The sequence below is a fragment of the Aplidium turbinatum genome, chromosome 2, assembly GCF_918807975.1.
Source record: "Aplidium turbinatum chromosome 2, kaAplTurb1.1, whole genome shotgun sequence".
Taxonomy (NCBI): domain Eukaryota; kingdom Metazoa; phylum Chordata; class Ascidiacea; order Aplousobranchia; family Polyclinidae; genus Aplidium; species Aplidium turbinatum.
Genome location: NC_137473.1, coordinates 3,230,653 through 3,241,487, shown reverse-complemented (window position 1 = coordinate 3,241,487; position 10,835 = coordinate 3,230,653). Strand labels below are relative to the sequence as shown.

At 40.3% G+C, this 10,835-nt stretch overlaps 1 protein-coding gene across 1 annotated transcript; it reads left to right on the top strand.

Moving 5' to 3' along the window:
• Positions 1 to 3,856: 3,856 nt before the first annotated feature.
• Positions 3,857 to 9,253, top strand: LOC145764894 (transcription factor AP-2-alpha-like). Its single transcript, XM_082576589.1, has 9 exons — positions 3,857 to 4,125; positions 4,439 to 4,672; positions 4,980 to 5,301; positions 5,439 to 5,534; positions 6,594 to 6,756; positions 6,887 to 7,005; positions 7,365 to 7,506; positions 7,821 to 7,992; positions 8,898 to 9,253. Exons 1-9 carry the CDS (start codon positions 3,859 to 3,861, stop codon positions 9,072 to 9,074), a joined length of 1,692 nt encoding a protein of 563 aa, XP_082432715.1. The 5' UTR covers positions 3,857 to 3,858; the 3' UTR covers positions 9,075 to 9,253.
• The last annotated feature ends 1,582 nt before the right edge of the window (positions 9,254 to 10,835 follow it).

Genomic DNA, 10,835 nt, shown 5'->3' with positions numbered 1-10,835 from the left:
TGACGTGACAAATCAGTTAGTCAACCGGAACGTTAGTTGGTATTGTCGCTGTAGCGATTTTGTATTAGCAGTCACTGGCGCCATCTAGCGTAGACAAAGACAGCCAGCTCACCGAGACAAGCACTGGCGTTGGGCGTTCCACTCAACCAACGGAATGGCGCTTTGTTGTGTCTGTGTTGTTGAAGAACAAATTGCAAACCAACCAGCCTGCCACTGTCTTGTTTTACATTGATTCAACTGCCCTAGACGTTGAATCATTGTAGAACGACTTGTTTTTTGGTTGCGTACATCACATTAATATTTTTCAATCACCAAACTGAGCTGGGTGTTGGAAAAACGACTGTGTGTGGTGTATCCTGTCGGTGCAGATCGGAAGCATCGCCCATTCGATGTGGTAGCGAAGTAGACTCTTGATCTCAAAAGCTTAGAACAGTGCCGATCTTAGGATATTTCGGGCCCTGTGCGGAATATGCTTTGCGGGCCCCAATGACAATGATCCAATTCAGTAGCGTAGCTAGGTATTTTGAAATGGGAGGGTGTTTTGACGGTCGGTGGACGAAGCCTGCCGCCGTGATTGCCGAAGGCGACACCCAGCGTCTGGGGGCCTCCCCCAGAAAATTTTGAAAATTACTTTGAATTTGGGGCATTCTCAGAGCATGTTCAACAAAAATTTGGGTATGAATATTACTTTGAAATGGTGCTGTCCGGTGGCATAGCAAAAGGATAAGATCATGCTTTCTTTGGCATTTTTCGGAAATAAAGCTATGTCTCTGTGTTGAGTCTGGATGCAACCTATTTTGTTCCCTGAAAAATTCGTACCCTGAAATCGTATTAACAAAATCAAATTTCGACCTTATTTTATAGATGTAGGACAGTGCGTTTTCTTTAATTTAGGGATCGAGGATACCCAAATAATCAACCGCCCTGATCGCAGCACTTTATTGTATCACCCCACTAATCAATAGCATGAATTAGTGGTGCTATACTGATGAGCCCAACCTAAACAAGTGTCTACAATCGGATGCTGAGAAACAATTTTTATTCATGGTTATGAGTCGCTTTGGTGTTGCAGTAGGCCACGCACCATTGCTGGATGGACTTTTGTCACAACGACCAGTTAGAGTAGGCGCGTTCAAACAAACTTTACTTGAGTTAAAACAAAATTTTTTGTCTGTTTATGGTTTAAAAAACAATTTTATTATCGAATTTAATATTCGTAACAAACTCAAGATGAATAGTTTGAAGTTGGATCAGAAATTTGTACTGAAGTAACTTTGAAAAAGGAAGCCAGCTTTGTTTTCAAATACTTTGAATTTTTTGTGCTTTAAAGGATTTTTGTACGTTTCGAGAGCTGTGTGACACACAATTGCTCGTCGCCTATTTTGTAACAAAACCAAGATGAAGAGTTTTGTTTCAAAACTCCGAACACCAGCAGCAGTCCCTCCATACTGCCACCTATCGGAACTAAAAATAGGAAAAACATAGAAACTGTAAACGTGATGGTGCGGTCACTGCCAAACAAGTTGAAATAACTTGGCTAAAGTTGATTTTCAAGGTCCATCACAACAAAGTTTCTTCGTTTCATTATGCGTCACTGCGGTAGACCAGTTGTTGTTGCCCCCGGCGATTTATTTAAAAGTTGAAATTTTGACGTCATCGAGACCTTTTGAGCGTTCTAATTTGTCTCCACCGCTTTGTACGCCATACACGTAATATTCCAACTAAATCTTTCGTTTTTTGTACTGCTAGTTCTGACTACAAGCTCATAGCACAGAGCCAATTCCGCGATCAACAATTGACATCTGCAGATTGTGACTGTCTTGAAAACATTTTCTGAATTTATCAAATCGCAGATTTACATAAATTTTTATTCCAAAGCAATTTTTAAAAAACTGATATATCATTAAATTTTAATAGCGGCTCTAATCACCCATTATTGCGTATTGAATGGCACAGACTGAGATGATTGTTGCTTTTTAAACTGTTTATGACATAATTGCAAACTCACCAGCCCAACGCGCAGCTGCTTGTTTTAAAACCAGCAAAAATCCTCTTTAAAACTTTTTATGCTCGAAATGTCTTTAATTTTCACAAAGCCTCGTCGCGGTGGAAATAACGAAGTTTTTAAGGTAAAATTGCATCTTGCGCTGTCGGGCTCATAATTATCTTCTGGATCTTTTCATTGTGCAACTTTAGCCGATTGTTTCACCCATAATTACAGCCAACCACTGTTTGATCACAATGCACAGGTCTGGTCCCCTTTGTTAGAAGCGATTGTCACCGCTGCAATAGATAAGTTGTTATCAGTTACTGGCTCAAACATTTATATTGGTTGTTGGACTGCCCTGGGCATCGCCCGACGCCCTTTCATTCTTAATTGCAGAATAGCTTTAAGGCGATTTTTCAACTTTGAAATATTAAGTTTAGAAAAGTTGATTTTGTCAGGTGGAAGATGCTGTTAAAGTTTTTGTCTTTTTGTCTATGATGCTTTTGCGCGTTTCACCGCGGCATGTTAGACAAAAGTGTAGGAAACAATCTTGTTTCGTTCTCAACAAGTCGAAGGTTTATCAAGGTGTTGTGATTACTAATTTTAAACTTTCCATTTAATTCCGTCAGGTATGCGTCTTCAACCGCCTCAGGGCAGTGCAATATATCTTGACAAAGTTGCTATTAGAACCTGTTTCTTGTTTCATCTAAGTATTAGCCAGTGTAGCCCTAGGTATGAGCCAGAGGGTTCTACTTGCCTGAGGAATTATAGAAGCAAATTGGCAAGGAAAGCTAGAGGCAGTTTATTCAAAGTGACTTCTAAGACACGAACAGCCTCGAGATGAACTCGAAACAAGATTTCATGAATTTTGACACAAAAATTAATTTGCCTTTATTTAGTTTTTCTACTTTTACTCCACCTGTTTGCTTACCTGTACAAAGCAAAGTAGCAGGCTTCTATCGCTAATTCTATAACTTGTGACTTTGATTTCGTAAAAATTCAAAGAAATTTTGCTTGTAATCTTTCTTTAGCAAAGTTTTTTCAGAGCATTCCAACATTTCTCCATCTTGGATTGCATCTTTTCAATCGGTCGGAAGCATCCACGTCACGCGGCACACAACGACAGCGCGATAAGTTCTAGGCAGAAGCGAACAATCGTTTTTTTGTAAATCATCTTCCACCTTGCCCGCGTGCAGCAAACCGTGTTCGTTGCTCGCTCACAACTGTGACGTCACAATTAGCGGTGTGACATCACGAACTAGCTGGGGGCGGAAATTTTTTTTGACGAAAACAAGATAGAGTGTTGCAATGGTAACTTGTACTTTAGATTCTAGATTTTCTATTGGGAATTAACGCCAATTCCACAACAAAAAATAAAACATTACAATACTTAATCCCGACCAGTTCCTTGTTGAGATTTTAGTGTCTCCGCTTCTGCTTCTGATGGGTTTGAAATACTTTCCAGCGCGGTCACATCCATTAGCGTTTGCAGGAGGTTCAGGGTAATGTGCGTTTGGACTCGGGATAATTTTAAGGACCCATAATCTTTCAAATGTGTCTGGAAACTTGAAAAAATAACAAGTATTCTTTTGATTTCGTATATTTTTCTTAGAAGTACTTTGATTTGAGGCCCGAAGATCTCAATGGTACCCGGGCCAAATTATTCTTTTAATGGCCCTGGCCATACCAAACGCTTAAAAACGGTATCGATATTTTATCAGTTATCACTAACAAGGTGAACTTATATAAAACACGAAAGCAGTTGTAAAGCCAGAAAAATCAAATCTTTTATTAAATATTATTATGGCCGGAAAAGTTATGATTTCAAATATATAATTTTTGAAATTTTGTAGATTATAAAAGTTTAAGTCATGAGTGACATGAGAACATTGACCGTTAGGGGCACAGAGTCCCCCCACTTGCAAAGACCACCCCAGTCGCAATCTGTGTCCGCTCCTGTTCACATTTCAGAAGCTGGCCAGGCTATTTTGATTGAGGCGGACCCCAGAACTTCAAGAATTGATTCCCCAATCCCCAAAAGAAGTCGACTTGAAGACAGCCACCAAGTGGTGATAATCCAACAGCATCAGGCTCTTCAAGGGATGCAAAACTTTGGCCTCATTCAACATACACTTGAGGTCAGTATAAAGCAATCACCGATCGTCGATAAAAGTTTTGATTCTTTGTCTCGCATCAGTTGCTATTTGCTGTTTACGTTTATGACGTAATAGTTTCTTTGTGAAAACAATTTAATTAATTTTGATTTTTGTTTTATTTGACAAAATGCACGATCCATTGTTATATATTATATAAGTTATTCATTTACTTTTTTGAAAATGCAATTTTGCTTATCAGTTGATGGAGATTTTTTTGCGGAAGGTGGTTGTTCCTGGAGAGGGTATTGTTTTTCAAGGGGAGAGCAGTTTGTTTATTGATTTCTTTTTTTTTCAGACACGACCTGATTCTGCCAATCCTGATCACAACAGACTGACCCAGTTGGATACTGTGTCCACTGAGGCCCTCCAAACTTACAGCCCCACCCCCACATCATTGGTCACCCGGTTCCAGACGCCCCATTCTGTTGAGTTTCAACCCACCTACTTTCCCACATCACACTACACTCATCAGAGCACACCCCATATCGACTTCCAAAATCTCCAACAAGCAACAGATCCGTACTCACAGGTAATTCAGCCATCAACCGTCCAGTTATAAGTTTTCTTTTCTTCAATTTAATTTCAGTTGTTAATTGCATTTTTTAATTTAAAATTTTCAGAATGTCGATGCTTGACAAGTGGTTGTGAGTTTCTGATTTAACACAAAGTTTTCTAGTTTTGTGATTCTCAATTGATAATTATTATGTTAGCGGTGAAACAAGCAAACTCAAAGATTAAAATCATAATCCAACGAAATGTTTCACATCAACAATATCACAACTCAATTTTTGTCACATCATAATGATGACTAACTTAACCGCTGTGACGTCACACAGCAGCAGCAGTACTCGTACACAACTCAGCAACGCCTGCCACCAGAGGGCCTCACGAACAGAGAAGGATTCCATCCCAATCTCCAGTCCGGTCTGCCGGCCCATTCCCTGCAGACGACTCTGGAAAGGGGGGACGATCTGGAAGGATTTGTTGCTAGACAAGAGGACTTGATGGCCGCGGAGGGGGTACAACAGGAGCCTGCCGGGATGCTCTCCCCCATCCATATTATACACCAGGGAGCGCTAACACTTGATGACCTGCCACAATCTCAACATGGGGACTTACCCGTAGCCACTTATATCACCACTGCAGACTTGAAGAAAGGTGAGATGGCATTGATTGTCGCCAATCATTATTTGAAATGGTTTTTGCTTGAAAAGCTCTATATTACAATGTACACGAAGTTATCCGATGCTGTTGAATGTAGCTTTGTGACGTCATAACGTTGATGTCAATTTAAGGATCTAATCACACGAGCGGGTCAACGATCTCCATAAAGACACGGGACGCTTCGAAACACTCATTCGTCAGCCATCCCTCTGGCGGGTTGATACCAGGTGACTGTGCCATCATAATGACGAAACGAACGAATACAGTTTAATCATTTTCCATTTTTTGCCGTAGCTTTGAAATCCTCCTTCACCATTTCTTAAATACGTAGATTCCGTGCTTTGTGCAACAACTAGAAGAAAATGAATACAAATTTGTATACAAAGGTTTGCACATCTACAAATGTTGTTTGTATACAAATTTGTATTGTGTGTATATTGTATAATTGACATATATAGTGTAGTATATAGTATATAGTGTATAATTGACAATATAATGTGTATTTGTATTTGTGTAGTGTGCCATAAGCCATATTCAAAGGTTTGCACATCTACAAATGTTGTTTGAATATGGCTTATGGCACACTTAATTAATTACTATTGGTCACAGCGGTAAACCATAATTTCTTCGTGGGAAAATTGTAACTTAAAGTTCCCGGATCCTTTCGTCTGCATATAATGACCGAAGAAACACACACTTGAACTTCTTTTCAAAAAGTGTATTTCTGTAAAAATTAGCCCACGGCTACCGAAAACGAGGGGGTGCAACGCGTACACCACTGAAAACTGTCACTACAGAACAGATTACTTGGATAAAAGACGGAACTTTTGTCCAGCTAGCAAGCACTAAGCCAACAGTTAAATGTGCGGCCAACTTTCAAACAATCATTTTACGAATGACCAGAATAGATATCAATATCTCAAATTCACGTAGAAAGTAACTGTGACGCAATAAATGAAAGACAATTATGAAGTCATTCCAACAGGTGTTTAAAGCTGATGTAATATTTCCTGTTTAAACAGGCCCAAACAAGTCCAAACAAGTTTGACACAAGTCTATGAACGATGGTGCAATTTTGGCACATTTTCTAGCAACTTCCATGACGTAATATTCAGTAGACTTGAACGGTTTTATATGACGTTTGATTTGTACAGAGATTGGCCGTAACAACTATCTACTACCATGGACTTCTAAATAGTAGCAAATGCTACTATTTAGAAGTCCATGCTCTACCTACTGTTAGTTATTAGGATTAGTCTAATGTTACCTATCTTGTGACATCACAGTTACAGGCGGGGCTAATCCAGGTGACGTATTCTGCTCTGTGCCGGGAAGATTAAGTCTTCTGAGCTCCACATCCAAATACAAAGTAACCGTCGCCGAAATACAAAGACGATTGTCCCCTCCAGAATGCCTCAACGCTTCTTTACTAGGGGGTGTCCTCAGAAGGTATGTGTGACGTCATAAAAAAGATTAACATTTTCCCCAACACTGTGAAAGAAACGGTTACAACCTTTTGTTGATTTAAATCTCGTCCGCTACGTCTCGTTTAATTTTGAACTTGATGATTATTACAAAGGGCCAAATCAAAGGATGGCGGCAAACGACTTCGCGACAAACTCGATAAGATCGGACTCAACCTTCCGGCTGGAAGAAGAAAGGCGGCCAACGTCACGTTGCTGACGTCACTGGTGGAAGGTATGTGATGTCATTGCAAGGAGTTGCTTGCAGGTCATGAGCTGCTTCAGGTATATCGTCAACATATAAGTTGTGCCCTGAACAACGAGTAGTCGAGAAAAAATAGCAAACCAAGACCATCACTGCTCTGAGTAAAGAATTGCTTGAAGTGTCTTTAACATGATCATTTAAACAATTTGAAATTTGTAAGATCTTAAGCAAACATTTTCAACTCTGCAGATAATTAAATTTGTTATAAAATTGCAAAAAAACTATTTGAAACATAAAGCAACTTAAAGTCGACAAGGAAAAACTAGTAAAGTGAAAAACTAGTGAAAAACCTTACTTTGGCTTAGGCCTAAAACATTCCTTCTGTTCAGGGGAGGCCGTTCATTTGGCTCGAGATTTTGGCTACGTCTGCGAGACAGAGTTTCCTGCCAAGGCACTTGCCGAGTACGTCTGCAAGCAGCATTCCGATCCCGATATCCTCCACACCAGAAAGAATATGATTCTCGCTACCAAGTGAGAAAAAGCTTGTCTCATTTTTACACAGGCTGAAGAGTTTGAGTCAAAGTGTGTTATGAAGAGCCTATTACCATTTTTGATTTTACTATTTGACGGCCTAATTAAAGTCATGCATTTTTGATAAAAAAAAGTATCTAAGCATATTAGTTATAATTGACAATATGATTATGCGAGATACCAGATTTTACAACAGCAATAACTTATCAAACGATAGAAAATATTAAATCGATAACCGTGAACACATTCCCAATGCTAAAAACAAGTTTCAAATAATGGCGGGGATCTTACTTTTATCATTGTTATATTTTTAGGCAAATTGTGAAGGAAATTCAAGACCTTATGGCGCAGGATCGATCCCCTATTGGGAACACTCGTCCCATGCCGATATTGGAAAACTCCGTTCAGCGCCCATTGACCCACTTCAGCTCCACGACCCATGGTTTTGGCACTCCAGCTATTTGCGCAGCTATGACTGCCTTGCAGGTGGGTAGCCTACATTTGACAAATGACAATTAAATGATGACTCTTAAATGGGACCAACTTAAAAATAACATAGAAAAATGCCAAAACCTTGAAGAAAACAGCACGTACTTTTTGGACATACTACTTTTTTCTTAGAAGTGTCTTTGCATGAGCGTGGCTGCTGACTTCGTTCACCCTTTGTTTGTTTGTTTTGTTTGTTTGTTTGTTTTATCTTTACCCTGCATTGCGGGAAAGCGGACTTGAGCGTTATGCATCGGTGTACGCCTTCCGACGTACACCTGACCCACGCTGCAGCCGACGGCAATGTCTGTTTCCGGTTGTCTACTTTACTTATGACTTAAATTTGGTACTCCCCATTACTCGAAATCGATCACTGGGTAGAGGCAATTATCGTAAAGTTTCTTGCCCAGAGAAACAACAGCAAGTGCGAGTGGCTGGAGTCGAACATGCAGGCTCTCGACTGCGAGCCCAACGCGATAACCACTCGGCCACGCTGCCGACTGGGTCTTTCGCTGTGGTCTTTCGCTGTCATACCAGTGCTAGCATCATATTCAATGTATTTATTTATGTATCTACTGTGTATTCCAATTGATGTTGATTGATTGGTTTTGAATCTTTATCTTCTGACTGACAAAGCCTTGATAGGTTAGTCCTGGTAGTTTCGCATAGCCTACTTGTAGAGGTTTTTGACGCAGGGCCGGTTACAGAGATTGGTAGAGTGAAATCGATTGGTGAAGTGTTGTTACCGGGGAATTATTCCAACCATTATACGTGCTGTAGTGATAAACCGAATCAAACGAATTTGAATCTGAATGTTGATTTAGGACCAGAAGATCTATTTGGTGTGTAACCCAAACTATCCTCTCAACAGCCCTGTATGTAACTAACTGTTCGATTGTTTTCAGCATTATCTGACCGAGATGCTGAGGTACCAAGAAAAAAAGCCATTCCACAACGGTGTTTCCCCCGCAATATCAACGTCATCGGTGACGTCACATCAACAGCAAGACGTCATTAGATTGAGCATGCATCAAAGCCAACTTCCTACTCATAACATTAATGAAAAGTTGGAGAAGAAGTGAGATATTGATTCCGATCGTTTTGGAGCGAACTTAGTCCGAGCTTCCACTAACACACAATGTTTGTTTTAATTCCGTCACAACTTTGTCACAATTCGTCTTTGTGACAACAAGCAGCTAACCCTGCGTTTTTATATTTCTGTCGAAGTCGCAACAATGTCATTTACTGCAATAAAATTTAATGCTACCCAGAATGTCTTCATGACCATTAATACGCTGCAAAACTGTAAATTGTTTAATTCTTATATTTTTTTAATTCTTGACTTTTAGTGATGACAGAAGTGGGCATCCGCTATTTTAAAAGTATCGCGCTACCCGCTAGCGCTACTCGGGCTAAAGTAGCGCGCATTACCGCTACTTCTCCCTCTATTTTTGTCATAAATTAAACTGACAGAGGAACCACTTTGTGAAGTCAAAAATGATCTTGAAAACAAATAATATCAATCGTTCACACTGACAATTCAACGACGTTTTAGAAACACGTTCTAGTTGAAACTTATTGTTACGCCTCTTTCAAAAACAGGAGCATTTCAAAACGCAAGTAGTAAAAGTTTTTGGTTTTGAATCTTTATTCTCGGACTGACAAAGCCTTGAGCGATTGGGACGGAGCCTCCACGTGTGTGATCGATTTTCAATCACCGGCGCTCCTGGATAGAGAGGAGTTCTTGCTGACGGCGTCTCCTCTTAAACCAATATCGTCCCCTGGGGAAGGATACATAGGCCACCCACCCCAGTATTCGGCCTAGTTAACTATGATGCAACACTGAGCATCTAGTTCATCAAAGGCCGCATCGGCTATGATACTGTTGATGATGACAAAGCCTTAATAAGTTATTCCTGGCAGTTTCGCTATAGGCTCTTGACACAGGGCTGGTTACCGAGATTGGCAGAATGAAGTTTTCCGATTATTGAAGTGTTGTTGCTCGGGAATTGTTCCATTTATTAGGTGCCGCTCAATGGAGAGCAGTTCTGAAAGTGCGTTGCTCAAGCGCACACCCCGAGAGTCGAACCAGCGCCGCGTGATCTTGAGCCGGGCGCGTAACCACTGAGCTATCTGGGCGGGAAGTAGTTGAGTCTTGATCGCTTTGTCTTCAGCACGTCTTTTTCGATGGAGAAAAATCTCACCACAGCAGCACTGGAAGGAATGGGGCATGATTTCTTAGCCTACTATATGAATAGACGTTTTAAATCGACATTGGGAAACATCAAGCACTTGCTTCTGTAACAAAGATCTCTACAATTGACTTTTCTTTTCCGTACCGACGGTTCATGCGATGGTACCAACACACCAAAACATTCTTCATCGTAGTCGTAACTGGTGCTGTCACTTTTCTCGGTTACTGATTGATTGAAATGATTGATTGATTGTATTAGGCTACCTGATGTTTGATGATACTTGATGTTTCTAGAGATGTAGGCCTACGTAGCCTATACGCCGCAAATTCTACGCCGTAGACTTGCGGCGTAGACTTTTTGTTAACGCTACATTACGGCCACATTTTTTTGGATATTTGTCGCTTGAGGCTACGCTGTAAAGTTTTTGCGGTTTTTTAGCGCATAGCGTCAACGTATACTTTTTAATGTCTTTAGCTGTTGTTTGCATTTTAATTTTGCAGTTGAAAGAATGTTTTCAGTGGGCAAAGACATATTGAAACCAAAACGCAGCAAAATGTCAGGTGAACACTTTCAGATGCTTGTGTTTCTTCCTGAAAATTCAAAATAAAACTTGTTTGTTTCGAGTGGTTTATACTGTGTGAATGTTTG